Below are 18,820 nucleotides of genomic sequence, written 5' to 3'. Positions count from 1 at the left end.
CTCAGCGAGTGCAGTTGTGACTCCTTGCTTTCCAGCATCAGAATGAGCAATGGTGTTGTCAAAGGAGCTAATGTCCGCGGGCACATAGCCGACTGTGGTACCCACTGGCACCTTTATGACTCTGGTAGAGCCACACAAAGTGCTAAGTGCCTGGAAGTGCATGCCTAGTCTGAAATCTTGAATGCGAGGAGCGTAAATCACAATGGCATTGCAGGTGTTCAACCTGTCAATTCCTCGAGCGCCGGCCTGCTTCTGAGCTCTGCCCAGGCCGCCACGCCCTGCCTTTTGTACGAATCGAATGCCAGTCAAGTCCTTGATCCTGCCATGCCATGCAAAGAAGGGAATTGCTGAGGAGCGACAGTCTGGCATGCGGCAAGATTTTGATGCAATTAGGAATTTATAACGCACATGGAGCAAGCCTCCACGATGACATCACCACCACGTCCACCGTTGCCTCCATCGGGAGGCTTGAATTTCCCCTTCTTATTACTTTTCCACACACTAATACTTCCAGATCCTCCGTCGCCTCCTGTTGCTTTGATTCGAACCTGTGATCCGTGCAACGATCAGACCGGACAGATCTCAACTGCATTGTTCTACCTGGCTACGCAAAGCGGAAACCACGTTTACCTTGTCAACAAATTTACGGTCTATGCCTAATATGCTATTCTTGCCATGGATTGATTGGGCTGCGTATTCGTCCCCAGTAGCGTTACTGAGGAGTCTCTGGCCTGTCACTGCACTCTCCAGGGGGCTTCTGAGGCACCACAACCCCCTGCCTTGAATGAGACTCCTCAGCATGAACAACATGTACTAACCATGATAGATAGGATCCTTGAGCGTATATTCTCCATCTTCACAGAAAGGGAGGGGAGGTGGCCCTGGAGACTCTGAGATCAAGAGGAGAGCACCTTCCGTCTCGGAGGAAGCTGTGTGTCACCGGTTAGTCAGTCGGCGATAGAGGCGAAAGAGCACTTGTTGCTTCTCTGGGTGCACAAACAAGCTTCGGGCCTGCAAAAAAAAACAGGGATGGAGGATCATGATGCACGTCAGGGGGAAGGGACTGAAGTGGTGGAGTTTGGTACTGCTGAAGAGCCCCAGATCGTCTCAGGGAGGCGAGCAAAGGCCATCAAGGATAAGAGAAAGAAACTGAAGCCCGGAAGCTTTGGTGGGGATTGTTTGTAATCTGAGCTAAAGTATTGGGGGCGTTTATCTGCTGGCTTCACAGTAGGAGTACCCAACTCTTGACAGCTTGTGTGACCATGCAGAGACGCTGGGCTTGAGTCCAGTTATTATCAGGGGCATCAAGAGGAAGGGATACCAGCTGCCAACCCCCATTCAACGGCGCACGTTACCCCTGGCTCTGACGGGCCAGGACGTCGTTGGCATGGCAAGGACAGGCTCTGGAAAAACGGCAGCCTTCGTTATTCCGATGCTTGAAAGGTGAGCACAAGCTGGGGAGCTATGGCTCGAAAAATGTGTATTTTCTCAAGCTGATGTCATCTTTGAGATAATGTTCTGTCTCTGACCAGGTTGCGGGAGCACTCCCCGAGGGCTGGGGCCAGAGCACTCATACTGGCTCCCACCCGTGAGCTGACCTTGCAGCTGCACAAGGTCGTTAAAGAACTCAGCCGCTACACTGACCTCCGCACAGCGGTTCTCGTGGGAGGCGACTCCATGGAGGCTCAGTTTGCTGAGCTAGCTGCCAACCCAGACATCCTTCTTGCAACCCCTGGTGAGGTCCTCCCTCTGCTGCCGTGCCGTGACGGCAGCACCTGCGGCAATGTAGACTGGCGGCACCCCGTATTTGAGCATTTTGAGGGCCCAAGGTCATGCAGGCTGACGGGATCTTGCTTTTGTGCAGGCCGGCTGATGCACCACTTGCAGGAGGTGGAAGGCATGAGTTTGCAGACTGTGCAGTACTGCGTCTTTGATGAGGCAGACCAGCTGTTTGAGATGGGTTTTGCTGAGCAACTGAGGGCAGTTCTTAGCAAGATGGGGGATGCGCGCCAGACACTCCTGTTCTCAGCCACCTTGCCTGCAGCCCTTGCAGAATTTGCAAGGGCTGGGCTAAAGAACCCGGCATTCGTGCGACTAGACGCTGACACAAAACTATCCCCAAACCTGCAGCTCTGTTTTGCCTGCCTGCGGTGCGGTCCTTCATTAATCACGCTTTTCCAATCGACTCCAGATTGGCAAATGCTAGAGAATGTGCAGGCCTTTACAAGTAAGTGGCCATCTCGCTATGTCGTGATCGAGCTGCAATAAGTGCCACCCTGCTGACGCGTGCAGTCGTGTGCATGATGGGCGCAGGCAGGAAGACAAGACAGCCGCCCTGCTGTGGCTCTTGCATGAAGTCATCCCCGAAGGCTCCCCAACTCTCATCTTCACAGCCACACGGCACCATGTGGAGTTCCTACACACGCTGCTTACCCGTGAAGGCCTCAGGAGTGCCTGCGTGTACGGCCAAATGGATCAGGTTGGCACTCACGCATGAGGCATGCTCCACAGTGCAAGAGTCGCAATATGCTGTGCCCAGGAAGCTGTTCGATGGGCTTACACCCTGAGGTAAACTTTTCTGCCTGCAGGCTGCTCGTCGCATTCACAGTGGCAAATTCCGGGCGGGCCAAGTGAACATCCTCATCGTGACAGACGTGGCTGCGCGCGGCATTGACATCCCGCTGCTGGACAATGTCATCAACTATGACTTCCCTGCCCGCCCCAAGCTCTTTGTCCACCGCGCCGGTCGGGCAGCACGCGCTGGTGCGCTATTTTCCTTTTGTTATTGATTCATTAAATTGATAAGCTGCCTGTCGGGACAGCATCTCTCTGACTTGAAGAAACCAATAGTGCGAAACTTATCAACGCCTGCATTTTCCTGATACATGTCATGCCGTCAACAGGACGGTCCGGGACCGCCTACTCACTGTTCACGCGAGAGGAGCTGCCATACCTGCTGGACCTGCACCTGTTCCTGTCTCGCGGCGTGCAACCCGCACCCGTTGCGTCACTTGCCCAGGCCGCTGCAGTTGCTGGCGGCGCAAGCAGTGATGTCTCCCTGTATGGGACTTTCCCTCAGGTGAATCGGCAACACCTGGCACTGTTGGAGTTGGGAATCTGTGATTCAAAGTGGCTTCTTGAGTAATGCTTGCCACATCACGATGCATACCTTTTCTGATGCCAACCTGCCGCAGGCTGCGCTTGAGGACAATGCAGAGCGCGTGCGGGCGGCTGTGGCCAACGCCTCAGAGCTGCAGGGCTTGCAACGGTCTTGCGCCAATGCCTGGCTACTGTACAAGCGCACGCGGCCGGCAGCCTCACCAGAGTCGGTGACGCGGGCCCGCAGCATGCCCGCAGCTGGCGTCCATCCAGATCTGGCCGCAGCATGCCCCCAGTCAAGCCTTGCGGGCCTGGAGGCTCAGGTGAGCCCTTTCATTGGAATAGTGCATGCAGACCAGCATTGCAGGGTCCACAAATTATCTTTTAGATGGTGCAGGCATTGGCTCCCCTTGTGCTAACGCTGGCGACGGATACCTGCAGGAGGACATGGCCAACATTGCTGCCAGGCTGCGAGCCTATCGCCCATCAGCCACCGTCCTGGAGGCCGAAGTGGCACCGGCCAGGCGGGGCGAGGGCGCCGGCTGCATGTCGGGTCCCGGCATGACAGCGTCGCATGGGCCGGCCGGTTTCCTGGAGGTCATGCGCCTGAAACGCGGCGTGCACGATGGCACTATCAAGGCATGCGGGCCCCTCATCTTTTCTTTTATCAGTATCCACTGCGTCAGGGAAGGTGTACTTGAGTGCAGCACTTATGACCCATGCTGCTGTTGTGTGACAGAGGTCCAAAAGGCAGCAGGAGAACAAGGCAGCAGGCGATGCAGTAAGCCAAGGTAGTGTGGACCCTGCAGCACTCCGCAGGGCGGCCAGTGAAGCGGCAAGGGAGGGCGACCAGGCACTGGAGCAAGGGCGCTTCCGCGATGCAGAGTGCTTCATAGCCAGCACCAAGTCGTCGCGCTACGAGGATGAGGGGTTCGCAGTGCACCGCAGCGGTGGAGACGACCTGATGTCAGCAGCTGTCCTGGACCTCATGGAGGATGACACGGTAGGTGGCAGCCCACCAAAATGTACATGCTGTAACCATCGCAGTGATCTTTGCCTCATGTGCTTGGGCATTGCTGCAATATTGACATACCTCATGGTCATCTTGTAAATGCTGGTATGTGTCTCTGCCAGGCGGGCATGGCAGCGCAGCAGCGAAGGTTCCACTGGGACAAAAGGAAACGCTGCTACATCCAGCTGCAGCCCAATGAGAAGGTGCAGGCAGGGAAGAGGAAGCGCACAGAGAGCGGGAAACTGGGTCAAAAGGGGAGTCAGCCATCGGGCCTGTATAAGAAGTGGGTGCGCAGCAGCAAGATGCGTGTGCCTGCTACTGGGGAGCTGCCTGATGCGGGTGTAAAGGATACAGCAAACTTGTCGGACAGGTGCGCCTATGTGCCAGTACATCAAGGATGTGTCCCATTTAGTCTACTAGCAAAATTGAATTTTAACTGACTATTGCTGACTTTTCTTCTCAATTCCCCAAGATAAGCAAAATTCACAATTGGCAGTGCTGATTCCAGATTCAAGATGGGTGGTCGAGGCTGGAAGAACCCCTTCAAGAGCCAAGGACCAACAGCTCACATCCGCGATGAGCTGAAGAACCAGGACCAGGTGAGCAAGGGCACGCAACCCTCAATGCCCAGCAAAACTTGTTGTTGCCGGGCTACAGAACTCGCCTATGGATCTTGGCAAGCGGACGTGTGTGCTTGTACAGGTGCGCAAAGAAGGCAAGCTCAAGAGGCGCAAATTGGAGGCAGTCCAGCATGCATCCAAAAAGAAGAAAAGCTCAGGAAAAAGGAAAATCTAGCATTTATGTTTGGGCTTGACCGAAACAATGTCTAAATACTGCTTTCAGTGAAGGAAGTTGACCCTTGTATGTGAGAGTTCCAACAAGCGCCCGTAAGAGACAATGGGATGTGAGCATTCAATGTGAGCAACAAGTTGTGCCTATAATTCATCAGAACGCATATTAAGGCTGCATTATGCTGTTAGATCATGTTACTGTGCATAGGTATCCAATATGGTACTTTACTAACTCCTGGCATGTCCGACATGAGTCATATGGAGGCTCTAAAAATGTCTTGTAATCTTGAATTAGTACACCTCTTAGTAAGAGGCTCTTACATGCTTTGCAAATGTTCTTATTATATACTTTGGGTTGCCATGCTTATACTCAAGCACTAGCAAACTTCCGCCTTAAGGTTCTATAAAAAGTATGATCTATTTCCCTGAGGTTGCAGACAACCTTGCGGACAACAGTAAAGAATCCTCTCCCAAAACAATGATTGAATTGCACATTCTCCCGTCGTCATTATCATCACAAACTATCGCCACAACACAATTGCAGACCCTGAGGCCAATAGCCATCACATGATAAGAGACAGGTGAACACACACGAGACCATCACAGATATCCTTATTGCGAGAAAAAACAGGAAAATTCACGCGTCAACACTCTGAAACTCTGCCACCTCAAAGCAACCGCGAGTGACCGATGTCGTTTACAGATCAGAACGTGATCAACATCGGTTGGAGGCCCACTGGCAGTGAGCCCTACTGACAAGGCAGACCTTCCAAGGTCCCTTTGGGAAAACATATCTGGTACATTGTCTTTTGCATGGACACTGCTTTCCTGGTCAAATTGTCTTGTGCAGCACACCCCAGCTGACGGCTTCGTGGGTCCAGTCAAAGGGATGCCATGCTGCTTTCTCCGCTTTGGCCAACATACTGGGCTTGCTCCACCAATGACTCGACGCCCTCAGCATACTGCAAAAATACATCAGGTTTGAATTAATGCAAGACAAAATTGTTCAGCCTATGCCTGCTGCGGCAGGTTGTTCATCGTCAAATGTGTCATAGAGCAAGCGGGAGAAGAATGATTACCATGTCCAAGTACTGGGGGACTTGAAGGTAAAAGTCGTTCATGTCCAGGGCGTCTTTTGGGAGGTCCTGGATGAACCAATCGTGCATCTTGATGTCCTCCATGGAGAGGCGCGCGTTGGGGTCAGCCACCAGCACGCGTGTCAGCAGGTCCACACACTCTGAGCTCACGGGGATGTCCTCCGGCACCACATACTGCGCCTTCACGATCTTCTTGGCGTAGTCCCTCTCCCGCGCGTTGAATGGATACCGCCCAAACAGCATCGCATACAAGATGATGCCACAGCTCCAGATGTCCGCCATCTGAAAAACCCATGACCGCAGTGTCAGGCTATGCTAAGCATTTGACTGCCTCTCGAGAGCTTCCAGTCGAGACATGTTGAGACACGCAACTACAGGTCACAAAATCAAAAGTGTCGCGCCTTTGCATCATAGCGATTGCTGCCATAGATGATCTCTGGCGCCATGTAGATGGGGGTCCCAACCCCAGTCTTTGCTGATGAGTTCATCTCATGCTTTGAGTACCCAAAGTCACAGATCTTCAGCAGGGGCCTGGTTCCATCGCAGCCATCCCGGTCCAACAAGAGATTTTCCAACTTCAGATCCCTGTTTGCAACACCCTGCCACACCAAATACACACGTGCGGGTATTTAATAAACAAGATACATGGACCGCTTATTCTAGGAAAGAGGGAGCCTTAAATCCCGCACAAATTAATACACTTGCACAATGTGCGCCAGCACTGTTCTAGTTCCCTTGTGCCTCTATGACAACAATAAGGCCACACTGCCTACTCACCCTCTGATGACAGTAATCCAAGCCAATGATCAGCTGCTGAAAGATCCATTTAGCCTTGGGCTCTGACAGCCGGCAGATGGGCTGATGTCGCAAGACATATATGAAAAGGTCCCCTCCTTGCGCAAACTCCATGGCAATAGCCAGGTGTGTTGGGGTGAGGAAGACCTGCGGTACAAAGATGTATCAGCTACATCGTTCAGGACGTGGCTGGCGCACGGGGTTGTTCACAGTCATACTGCCTGGCACAAAGTTCCTTGGAACATCCAGCAAACTCACCTCTCGAAGTGATACAATGAAAGGGTGCTTCAATGAGGACTGGTGCAGAATCTCTCGCTTTACATATGTCTTAAAGTTTTTGATGAAGTTGCCGCGTGGTAACAATTTGATGGCCACATCGGTAGGCGGGTTGGTCTCTGAGTCGGTCGCCCGAATGACTGTACCAAACGTGCCCTGCCCCAGGACTCCAGTCTACAAGCACCATGAGAAACCCACATTTACATTGCATGTCGCGTTATCAGGGCTCTGATCTGGACAGGATGCATGGCAGAGGTCACAAGGCACTTTCATAACTCCCAGAAAACACGCACACACAGGAATGCGCTACTCTATGATCTGCGCTCACCTGGACATATCTCCCAAGGTTGCCCACGAAGCAACCCTCTGGACGGGTTATATCCACTGAGCCCTTATGTGTGGGCTGGTGAAGCGCACTGAGTCCACTTACCAAGTCAGCACTTGCCATCTCCACAGAGAGACCCTGGCTCTATCGTGCTCTGATCTACCAACTGAAGCCACTGCATGCCTACAGACTCAATACACAAACGCATCAGGAGAGAACGCATCCATCATAAACTTTCCAGCGATAAGACACACGTGCAAAACCTGACACTTCGCAGAGTATGAATCTACGAGGTGCTCGTTCCATCATGGATGCCCCATTACCCCTTTCCAAAGCATGCAAGATATAAAGGGCAGTGCTGAGGCTTGCTGGAGCAGTGCCAGATTTAAGGAAGACTGTCAAGAAAGACATCCCACCTGGAAAAGGATTGCGTGATGGCTCCTCAGCGCGATCTTCCAGGGAACCGTTGAAGCGCACATTCCTTGTGCACCAGTGTCAACGCAGACTTCACATGGAATCCCGGGGAAAGGGGCCCGCGATGTCCTTAGCCTTAAGGACTGCTAGGCTGGGCCAGGATACGCTGCCCAATGTTGATGCGAACTGTGTGAATCACGCAGGATAAACAGTGCTCAACGGCGCGCAGGTGATCGGGACTTGGACGTTTTTTCTGGAGGACTAGAACAAAACCCAGCACATGTTTATACCAGGGCCCCCCGCTCTACGGATGTTAGCGGTGACCACCGGTGCCGGGAATGGGGGATGTGTCTTAATTAGGATCCCAATCTATGCACGTTTTCTTTATGGCCATTCGCACTTAATGGTCGCCCAACCTGGTACGATTTATCTCTATATTTTGCCCCTTCCCTGAGCCACTTGGCTCCTGATCAGGCGGCCACGCTTGCTGTACGGAACGCGAACTGAAGTTTAGAGGTCATTTCGAGGGGATTGCCCCGTTTTAGGCCCTAATTTATCTCTAATTATGTCCCTGGCGATTGGCTTTACGGATACGGCGACGAGTCGTGACCCACTCCAGAGCTCGAGAGAGAGAGTTGCAATCGCAGTCTCTAGTGTGTTTTCTGTGTCTTCTGATATCGGCCTCCCTCGTCTGCCCCCCCTCGGCCCCGCCGCCCTGTGGCACCCCCCGGTGTCCCTCCCCGGTCTTCTGCCCCTTTGCCTTCCGGCCCTTCTATCCCACCCGTGGCTCTGCGCCGGTCCTCTCGGGCCCGCCGTGCCCCTTGCCAGCCCCTTCCTGGTTCCCTCTCCTTGCCCCCCCATTTACCTTTTGATGACGGGGGCTAGCTGTTACCAGTGATGTTCCCTGCTCTGCCATTCTGGCTCTGCGCGTATGCATGTTAGGGTCTCCTACGGGGTTCCCTCCAGTGCGTTCTCTCTCTCGGTCTCTCTCACTCTCTCTCTCTCTCTCTCTCGGCCACTTCCTCACGTCTGGCCTGATCCCTAGGTTCGAAAGAATTCTGCCCCCCTTATCGCGTATGACCTCGCGCCCGCCCGCGGGCGCTCGCACTTGTCAGATCTGCGCCAATTGAGTACCATGCAAACAGTCGATTGGAAAGCTGCCTCCAGAAACAGCAAGGCTTGCACAGCACGTCTGTCCTTGGGGTGCCAGCATATGCTTTCATGTACATGTTGACATGGCTATTAGCAATTCTGATTCAGCATCATGCCATGAGGCGTCATCTCAGTAGTAATCATGATGTCAACATGTACATCTGATGAGATGGGGCGAATCGGCAGTACCTGTTCTTTCTCCTTGAATTATGTAGTGTTTAATATATCTTCATCAGAATCATATGATGGCATGCATAATTGCATACAGATGCCCAGTCACACGGTGTCAGTTGCAACATTAATAGCAAGCTTTTGGCTTAATTTCAACCCCCCCAGGTGAAGCGTCAAGAGCTTGCCGGTGACAGTGTTGTCAGATGGATATTCCATCTTGGATCAAGCCTTTGACAATCAAAATATAGCTGTGATACTATTTACAAAAAAGGTCACAGCACTAAAAGTAGGAACGCATCTTAAGAGCATGATGGTTCAAATGTTCAGTTCATGATTTTGATCAGCTAATGGCACGGTTGTGACAATGGGCACCGAATGCGGCATTTGATACTGACACAGCTGCAAAACTTACTTTTCGCAAGTGTCCCCTGCAAGCACAGGATACTTTGAGGAAGACCAGGATACGTTGCTAGTGCTTCCGCCAGGACTCTGACCCTTTAGACCCCCCTCCTTTTTCTGAGAAAGTCCCAGCTCATCTGTAATCGGGTATGCCAAGACGGACAGCTCAAAACATGCCCCTACAGACCCAAGTCTTTGTCTCACGGTGCAGAAATGCATCATGTGCTCAGTTCATGCAGGTTGCACCATTCATCAAGGTCTCAACTCACCCCGGTGGCTGTCATCGTGACCAGATACCTCCAGCAACATACCGATGGTGATAGGGTTGCTGCGGGCAAGGTGTTGAAACACAATCTGCGAGCAATAAGAGCATGACAGCAGGGTCGTCAGCGTATCAATATATATTGGCATCTAGCCAAACGCTACGTATCATGATGCAGATTTACCTTGCTGCTTAAATCTGCCCTGCCACGTCGCTGATTGGCAGGACCTTCAAAATGCAGATCAGCACCTACAAGTTCTCCCTCCCTCAAGTTCAGTCCACCTTCCCTGATGGTGAATCGCAGGAGTCTTCTATGCCTGCAGCAGAGTCGGGAAGTTGCTGGAAAGAAAGCGTCTGAAGAGACATCTGGACAAAGCAACGAATAATAATACAGCAGCCGAAGAAGCTGCAAGCAAATTGGAATTGAAAGAGTCTGAGAATGCACCTCAACTGGTCTGGCTTGCTCAAGAACAGGGCCTGTGGCACTGTGCCGACGATCAGAGGTGGGTCATCGCCAGTCCCCAGGCACCCATTGTCCAAAAACTGCAGCACAACGTGCTGCCACTGTGGCACTACACCGGCAGCATCGGTGTCCAGGGAAAACCTGGAGCTGTGGACGTCCTTCCACAGCAGCGCAAGTGGTGAAGACCCCAAGTCATAGTGTGCCTCTTTGTTGAGAAAAAGGAGCCCATCTCGCAGCTGGAATGGCACCATGCCTGAGTAGGCGGCTTGCATGCCCTCTGCATGCACATCGTCATATCAGCAGTCAGAACCTTACTGATGATCGAGCGCGGCGCATTGCCAACAAGGTCTCCATAAAACTCCTTCTCACCTGGGTTGCAGGGAAACAGCGGCACAGGGACAAAAGAGAACCCGCCTTGACAGGATTCTCCACCAGCAATCTCTGCCAGCTTGCTTTGCGCCCAGAATGTGCGAAACTCGGCAGTGCAATCATATAAAAGGCATCCATTCCATGCCATCACGTCAAGGACAAAGTAGGTCTTCTCTGGCTCGGAAAATATGGTGTCCAAAATGGAGAAAGTGTCCGCATTTCCATGAGTGGCCTTAGATCCACCAGGAAGAGGTGACGGGAAAGAATGGAGAATGGATCCTGATCGTGTGCGGCTGATGGTGTTCTGCCGGGAAGCAATAACAAGGCAGCGCTGGCCTTCCGGTCTTGGCATTGCCAGCCTGCATCCCCAACATGCAATAAGTGCTTTCAATAAAGTTTAGGGACACATTGGACATGTTCGGAAGAGATGTAACACCATGCTTTGGGCAAATGCCACACCATTGGCTAGCCAGGTCGCCCGGTACATCTGTGAGCCATTCATGCTGCATGAGCTGGTTTGCAAAGAAGGTGCGGAGCCCAGATACGTGCGTGCCCACTACTACTTCCTCGCCTCGAGCCTGTGCTGAGGTGCTGGTGGCAAGGCTGTCGTCTTCTGCCTGGCCATGTGTCAATGGCTGCTTGCGTGAGTACACATCCTTCATGTGAACCTTTGGTTCTGATCAAGAAAATTGCATCAATAAGATGAGATTGCTCACCTGCGGGGTGGCAGAAGAAGCTGCATTGCTGTGTTCACTGAGTGCAAGCTGGCGCACATGTGATGTTAGATCCCTCCGAGCCGCACGCTGCCTGTTTAAAGCTTCCAATCTGCGTCTCTCCTGGAACTGAGTGGCCCTTGATTGTCTTTCATGAAGCTTCATATCAATGAAGCGGACCCTTGTGGTCGGACCATTGGTTTCCAATGTCTACAACATCAATCGTTGCACACTTCCAGCCCTGATTCCAGTCCCTGCGCCACTATAGGACTTGGGAGATCTCACAATCATAGCAAATATGTCTAGGAATTGTGAGGGTGGGAAATCAGGTTGCCGTTGGCACCTTCTCTCAGGTTCCGATGACTCATCAGTTGTCAGCAACACAACAATGCACGAGTTTCATCATCATGAATCGCAATTAATACAGAACGGGTGTACTTATTCTTACAAAAGTATAATGTATGCGGTAAAGATCGAAGTTAACAGCGGCAAGACGGGTGAGGGCAGCTCAGCCAGCAGCAGTGGAGTCCCATCTGCTGATGCTGGCCCTTGCTCAAACGCGGACGTTGACGAAATTCAAGTATCTGTGGGAAATCCACGCGTGGAGCACGTCACTGGCATAGTGCACCTTTACCGGCAGACGCACGGACGCGATGAGGCTGGCACCTTCTCACCTAAGCTTCCGGTACAAGCACGACCTCCTTCACCATTCCGATGCACAGTTGATCACTCGTTCTGTCCTGAACCCTTTCATACCCTCTCACATCGCTCCCTACCCGGGCACGCCTGTCATTTGGACAGCTTCTGAGGCGATCACAGGCAGTGCTGAATCTGGGGTAGGTGGGTAGGTAGGGAAATGCTGCCATTCTACGTGCCAAGCGCAGAGTCTAATTCTTGATCTGGTGCAGGTGGGGCGTGGCGACCGGCTGTGCGCGCTGGCCCTCCCTTCAGACATGGGAGTCGCAGAATTCTGCTCTTATGTGGGCGCCTACTTGCCACAGATCAAAGATATGCGTCTGGTCAGACGAGAGGGTGGCAGAGCAGCATGTATGGTCCTCTTGCGTTTCATCAGCGTAGCCACCACTGATGAGTTCTACCTGAATTTCAACAACAAGCCGGTATGAGGATTGGAGCAGGCACAATGTCACAAATGTAAACTGCGCTTGGATGAGGTTTCCTCTGCTAATCGGGCTTGCAAGTGGTGCGCAGTTCTCCTCCCTGGAGCCGGAGCTGATGTGTAGACTGGTCTTTGTCAAAGACCTGGAATTCATCAGCAGCACTGATGGCACGTCGGTACCCACGCCACCTGCAGGACAGACTGAGCTGCCCACATGTCCTGTCTGTCTCGAGAGGCTGGATGAGCACATCAGCGGCATTGTCACAACGGTGTACACCTCACACATGTCTGGCGCCCCTGCAACAATTGTTGGCATACATGCTGGTGTGATGGGCTTCTGAACAAAGAGTGTGATACCAGAGCCGAGCTCCATATTGCATGCGCAGGTCTGCAATCACCGCTTCCACAATGAGTGCCTGCAGCGCTGGGGGGACACAAGCTGCCCTGTGTGCCGATATTGCTCTGGAGCAAGCTCTGCAGACTCTCACTGCCTGACTTGCGGCACCTCCAGGGTGAGGGTCTTCCGACAGCGAGTCCTGCCCAATATCTCGTGGAAGCTTTGCATGCTTATGAAGAACATTTTGCGTTCTTGAGGCCACTACAGACCTGTGTGAACAGTGGCCTCTGTGTGAAGGACCTGTGGATGTGCCTCATTTGCGGGCATATGGGCTGTGGCCGCTACCGTGAAGGACATGCCGCGAAGCACAGCGAGGAGACGGGTCATTCTTATGCGCTGGAGCTGGAAGCACAGCGCGTGTGGGACTATGCTAGTGACAACTACGTACACCGCTTGGTCCAGTCAAAAAAGAATGGCAAGCTGGTGGAACTGCCCAGCCCAGACCCAGTCTCTTCACGGCGCGATGGAGCCAGCCTGTGAGTACTGGCATGCTTGTGCTGTCCCAAAGTGATGTCAACTGTGGAATGTCCGAGGCATGTCGCATGATAAGATGTAGCACCAATCTTTGATCTGCAGGGGAGAGCAGATAGATCCGCAGACCGAGGAGGCTCTTGTGGCAAGCAAAGTGGACTACCTGAGCGAGGAATACAACCAGCTGCTTGTCAGCCAATTAAATCAGCAGCGCGCATATTTCGAGAATCGGCTCCAGCAGCAAGCAGAGAAATTGGAGGAAGTGAAGCGTCAGGCTCAGGACCTGTCCAAGAAGCGTGAATCTGCCAGCGAGGATGCCAGGACTTCTGACCGGGCCCGGCGTGCAGTTGAGCAAAAGATGGTGAGATGATTGCCCCCATCTTCTTCTGCAAACCTCAAGAAAGACGTTTGGCAATCTTGCAACTGTCGAGTTCAGGAACGTGATTTATTTCTTGCTTCTTCTGCAGCATGCCCTTATCGAGAAAAGTAAGCAATTGGAAAAGGATGCTACCTTCTACAAGGAAGTCAACGGTCAACTGGAGCTCAATCAGGCAGAGTTGGAGACTGCTCGGAAGCAAATTCAAGCATATTGTCAGGCTGAGTGTGCGAAGAAAGATGCACTCATCGAAGACCTGCAGGAACAGGCACGTTCTTGAGAATATGGCACCCATCAACACAGATTGAAGTGAATTTCTCAACACGCTGTGCAACGCTTGACATGATTGCATTGGTTCTTGGGGCTACTGAAAGGAAGATGCTCATTGCCTGCTGTAGGTTCGCGACCTGATGATCTACATTGAAGCAGGGAAGTCGATTGCGGAAGCCGGAGGAGAGCTCAAAGATGCCAGCCTCCTCCCTGTACCTCTTCAACAGAAGGCATCTGTTCCACAGAAGCACAAGACAAGCAGGCGCCGTTAGTGTCCTGCATTCACTCACCCTAGGCCCTGTATCAGGCCTGTATCATGCTGGCACCTTTCAAAGTTTGTCTTCGCACCCCTGTCATGTAATGATACAACGCTCCACATCTCGAGGTCAAGCCTTTGAGTTCAGTGGACAAGGAGGTTGTCTTGGCCGTTGACCTGCAAAGGAGGCAAATGACATTTCCTGGTGCTTTGGATTGCTTAGCTTATGGGGACTCTTTCCGGAAGGACTCTTATGACTTGCCTATCGATATCCGCAACTTGCCCTAATGTTTGCGCTCCTCCATTGTGTCGCAGTATCCTGCATTAAAGCTCTGCAAGGCCTTACCATTCAGCGAGGTAATCACCAGCTGTCCCAATGGACCTATACTGGCAGGCGTCCGTGTACTAGCCGGGGTTTTGAAACGAAGCATAATACAACAGTAGGGGTGAAAGTGTGGCTGGAGTTATGTCTCCAGTCACAAGTTTTTATTTATTTTAAGGATGAACCTCGCTTACACACGCATGCTGGTCGCACGCTTTCCAGAACACATGCATAATAAGGATATCTAGGAAACCTGTCTGATGGGTGGTTCAATGTCCCTTAATGCAAAAGGCATACCGATACCGATCAAATCCACCAGTGACAACATAGGATTCCGGGCAGGGCACAGCACAAGGTGCGCTCCGGCCGTTGGGTCGAGCAGTGGTCGAGCAGTGACATGGGCATAGAGCCGGACGGCCAGAGACGGCCCACCAACTAAAAGACTACCACAACCTAACATGCTCACCTAAGCAGACATACAAACCCTAACTGGCAAACAGCAACAGCCCTACAATAGGATAGCAAACCCGACTCCCCGGCACAACACATCCCAAACATATGGCAAACTGTGCATCAGACGCCAAGGTGCATGCACCCCTCCTGACCAGGACCCAAGCACCACAGGGTAATCCCATCCCCTGCGGCACACTCCAGCCCGCCGGCAACGCAACACCCCATGGGTGGCGTTGAAGGACCCGCGGGGCAAGCCAAAGGCCTGCATATGGAGGCAGGATCCATAGCCAGTGGCAAGCAGGCAATATGCAAACCAAGGCAGGCAGGCAAGCCCAAACAGCATAGCATGACAAGTCATCACAAGGCGCCACATGCACACAGCAGAGAATATCCATCCAATGCACAATGCACTGAAAGTGTCAAGCTTCGGCCTGTGCTCAGAGAGCGCTGCACACTTTAAGCTCTGCTGGAGCGCAAACTGCCTAAGACAACACGACGGCTGTCTGCAACAGCGTCCCTCTACCTGAAGCTATTTTAGCAGAGGCCAAAATACGAATTCAAACGGGACATAATCTGAACCGTGATTCTACAGCCTGCAGCTGAGAACCCTGAGTTCGCAAAGCACTCCCGCAGTAGGATAGTGCGATACCTAAAGAGAAGAGCAATCATGAAGGCAAACCGCTGACAGGCAAGACCTAGCAATGAATATGTCCCAAGCACCAGGGGGTGACCTTATCCTTCAAGGCGCAGTCCAGCCCTCCGGCAACGCAACACCCCTCGGGTGACGTTGGAGGACCCACGGGGCAAGCCTACGGCATTGCATCTGGAGGCAGGGGGCACAGCAAAGCAGGCAAGCAACAATCACAGGAATTTTATCATGTGCATTGCAGGCAACCAATAACCGGACAATCATGGAAGGCAAAGCTGTACATGGAGCCTTGGCTGCCGGTCGAGAAGACAAGGATCATGTTCGGACCCGACACCACTAAAAAGGGGCGGGAAGGGCGGCCCACAGTACCACAGCTAGGCCTCAAACTGCTGGAACTGTGGAACATGATGATGCATCAGCACGCCGATCCGGCTGACTGGCTATGAAGGTAACACACGATAAGAACTCGCGAGCAGCACACCCACCGACTGCACAGCTGGGGATAGGAGGCATGAGCATTCAGAATCCTAGACACCCGCTCAAGGTGGTGCACATGAGACAACTGCCGAGGAGGCAATCTAAATTTCCTAAGGCAAAGGGCCACGGATGACGATGATGCAACGGCCATGGTCGAAGAAAAGGCTGAAAAGTATTGTGGAACAATCGGAAAGGCCTGGTGAGGCTCAAGGTGAACCGTGCGAAAGTGGAACAACAAGATCGGACATCAACTGAGCCCTGGGCATGGTGATATGGGCTTCTGCGTACTGGCGACGGCGCTCCAGCGCTCCGATCTTGATCTCCACTGGTAGCGGGGCCCAAGACTGAGCCGCCCGGCCGAGGAATACCCATGGTGTGAGCAGCCCGAGCACGGTTGGTGGGGGACGAGGCCGGGTGGATGGTGCACCCCAGGGACCGTGCAGAGCTGAGCTGGGGGTCCCTCGACCAGTGGTACCGCGTGCTTGAGGCCCCATTCCTCGCTGGCAAATGGTGAAGGCGGAAGGAGCTCCGTCGCGGCAATCTGTGACCCCAGGGCTCTAAGGAAACATACAAGGAGACAAGCCGGGCTGACCCGGGGTGGAACTGCAGGAGACCTTCGGTTCTGGCCCGAGCTGGGGCAGCCAGTGGACTCGGGCGTCTTCCAGGGCAGCCCGCTGTCGCCGCTCCTCTCGTGCTCGCGGCGCAGCCGATGGCAGCACATGCCAGGCTCCTCGCGCAGCAGCAGGTCTTCCAACCCATCAGGCTTCCTTCCGGACAGCCAGCACCAGTCATGCACCAGCATGCCGATGACACGACAGTGCACGCGAGGAGCCCCAGCGACATCCAGATAGTTCTGGATTCCAGCGTGCGCAGCCACGGGGGCAGACAGGTTGCAGCGCAGCAAGAGTCAGGCGCTGGGCCGGGGCAGCCTCAGCCACTTGATCGGACCAGATCCGGTCACAGGGGTCACCTTCGCGGCCCCAGGCAGCAGCGTCAAGCACCTGGGTATTCCTCTGTCCAACCAGCCAGCAGCGGCGGCCACAGCCCTCCACACAGCCATCGTCACGAAGGTGGAGGCCCGCATCGCGCGCTGGTCCGGGTTCCCCCTCAGCACGCTGGGCCGGGCGTACGTCGCCAAGCAGGTGCTGGCGTCCATGGTCACCTACCATGCCACCTTCGTGCCAGTGCCGCAGGAGCTGCTGGAGCGGCTTTGCAGAGCCATCCACACCTTCGTCGCGGCGAACAGGCCAGTGACAGGCAGCGCAGAAGTCTTCCCGGGCAAGGCGACCTGCTTCCGCGCGGGAAAGGACGGGACCTTCTGCCTCTTCAACCTTCTGGAGCGCGACAGGTGGGACATCATCCTCCTTCAGGAGACCCACCACAGCTCTACAGAGGAGGGGACAGCATGGGCGCAGGAGGGGCCTGCCGGGCTTCGCTGCAATTGGAGCGGGCCCGCATTTTGGTGCCACTTCACCTCCCAGTCACGCGGCGTAGCGGTCTTACTAAGACCCACAGCCTCCACAGCAGCCATCACGGTGCGTCACTGCAGCACCACCGGACGCACCCTACTAGTGGACTTCACTTATTGTGGCCAGCCCTACACGGTAGCTTCCGTGTACGCGCCTGCGGCCGCAGCGGAGCGACAGCAGTATTACACACAGGAGCTGCTGCCCAGCCTTCCAGCAGCACGTTGCCTTCTGGTGGGAGGGGACTTCAACTGCATTGCAGGCCAGCAGGACATGGCCGCCGGGCAGCCCGGTCAGCGGACGCATGGATATTGGACCGGCCTGCGGCTCGTGGAGACTGAGCATCAGCTCTAAGATGTCTGGCGTGACCTCAACCCCAGCAGTCGTGCCTTCACCCACGTTGCCACCACAGGTCAGTCAGCTGCCCGGCTCGACCGCTGGCTGGTCTCGGAGACGCTGCGGGCGCGGGTCAGCCGGGAGCCGCGAGCGATCGGGCAGGTTCTTGGTTATCCAGGAGACCACCTGGGGGTCAGCCTGAGCCTTACAGCTCCAGCCAGCACACTGTATGGCTCTGCAGCCTGGAGGCTGCCCCTTCATCTTCTGGACGATCAGCCGTTCTGCGATCGCGTTACGGCAGCGATTCCGGAGTATCTTGCCGCACACCCGCTCGGAGAGGGCGTCACGCAGGGCAGCAGGTGGGTGGAGTTGAAGAGGCAGGTCAAAGATATGGCCATGCAGCGTTCCTGGGCTCTCGCAGCGGAGCGCCGGGCCTCTCAGCGGGCTCTGGAGTCTGACAGCCGCGCAGCACTCGCGGCGTTCACCCGGCGGCCCGCACCAGACACCCTTCTGGCATGGCAGGATGCCCACCAGCTTCTGCAGGGCCTCAATGTGGAGGCAGCTAAGGGGGCAGCACTCCAGGCTGGGATCGTATGGCAGTTCTACGGTGAGCAGTCCACCTTCTGGTTTCACCACCTGGCCCCGGAGCGGCAGGGCCGCACAGAGTTGATGGCCCTCAGGACAGGTCCAGCCCCTGACAGCCCACGGGTTGTCCTGGATCACCCAGCCGGCAGGGATCGGGGCGGCGCGGTGCTGCGGGAGTACTACAGTGGCGACGAAGCGGCAGGCCTCTTCGCGGCGCAGCCGGTGTCGCTGGCAGCCCAGGATGAGCTGCTGCGGGCAGTGGACAAGCGTTTGTCCCCTCAGGCAGCTGCAGCGGCAGAAGGAGAGC

At 54.2% G+C, this 18,820-nt stretch overlaps 3 protein-coding genes across 3 annotated transcripts; 2 read left to right on the top strand and 1 right to left on the bottom strand.

The window, feature by feature from the left end:
• Nucleotides 1-1,029: 1,029 nt before the first annotated feature.
• COCSUDRAFT_64920 (DEAD-domain-containing protein) lies at nucleotides 1,030-6,541 on the top strand (the record flags this gene model as incomplete). The annotated part of the gene is made up of 15 exons (XM_005650457.1): nucleotides 1,030-1,168; nucleotides 1,269-1,443; nucleotides 1,533-1,735; nucleotides 1,865-2,150; nucleotides 2,314-2,479; nucleotides 2,589-2,763; nucleotides 2,904-3,079; nucleotides 3,195-3,422; nucleotides 3,541-3,717; nucleotides 3,839-4,102; nucleotides 4,234-4,481; nucleotides 4,620-4,710; nucleotides 4,814-5,864; nucleotides 5,982-6,283; nucleotides 6,403-6,541. 13 exons carry the CDS (start codon nucleotides 1,030-1,032, stop codon nucleotides 4,904-4,906), a joined length of 2,421 nt encoding a protein of 806 aa, XP_005650514.1. The 3' UTR covers nucleotides 4,907-5,864; nucleotides 5,982-6,283; nucleotides 6,403-6,541.
• A 3,242-nt stretch (nucleotides 6,542-9,783) lies between these two features.
• COCSUDRAFT_27547 (hypothetical protein) lies at nucleotides 9,784-10,997 on the bottom strand (the record flags this gene model as incomplete). The annotated part of the gene is made up of 4 exons (XM_005650456.1): nucleotides 10,626-10,997; nucleotides 10,239-10,533; nucleotides 9,978-10,110; nucleotides 9,784-9,885 (listed from the first exon to the last, which is right to left on the bottom strand). Exons 1-4 carry the CDS (start codon nucleotides 10,975-10,977, stop codon nucleotides 9,784-9,786), a joined length of 882 nt encoding a protein of 293 aa, XP_005650513.1. The 5' UTR covers nucleotides 10,978-10,997.
• Nucleotides 10,998-11,795: 798 nt separating this feature from the next.
• On the top strand, nucleotides 11,796-13,332 carry COCSUDRAFT_12621 (zf-UBP-domain-containing protein; the record flags this gene model as incomplete). The annotated part of the gene is made up of 5 exons (XM_005650455.1): nucleotides 11,796-12,023; nucleotides 12,247-12,456; nucleotides 12,548-12,724; nucleotides 12,842-12,967; nucleotides 13,090-13,332. The coding sequence occupies 5 exons, from the start codon at nucleotides 11,796-11,798 to the stop codon at nucleotides 13,330-13,332; spliced, it is 984 nt and encodes a 327-aa protein (XP_005650512.1).
• Between the last annotated feature and the right edge of the window lie 5,488 nt (nucleotides 13,333-18,820).

The sequence above is a fragment of the Coccomyxa subellipsoidea genome (genome assembly GCF_000258705.1).
Source record: "Coccomyxa subellipsoidea C-169, whole genome shotgun sequence".
Lineage (NCBI taxonomy): Eukaryota > Viridiplantae > Chlorophyta > Trebouxiophyceae > Coccomyxaceae > Coccomyxa > Coccomyxa subellipsoidea.
Note: the sequence above shows the minus strand (reverse complement) of the source record. Positions and strands in the feature narration are given on the sequence as shown.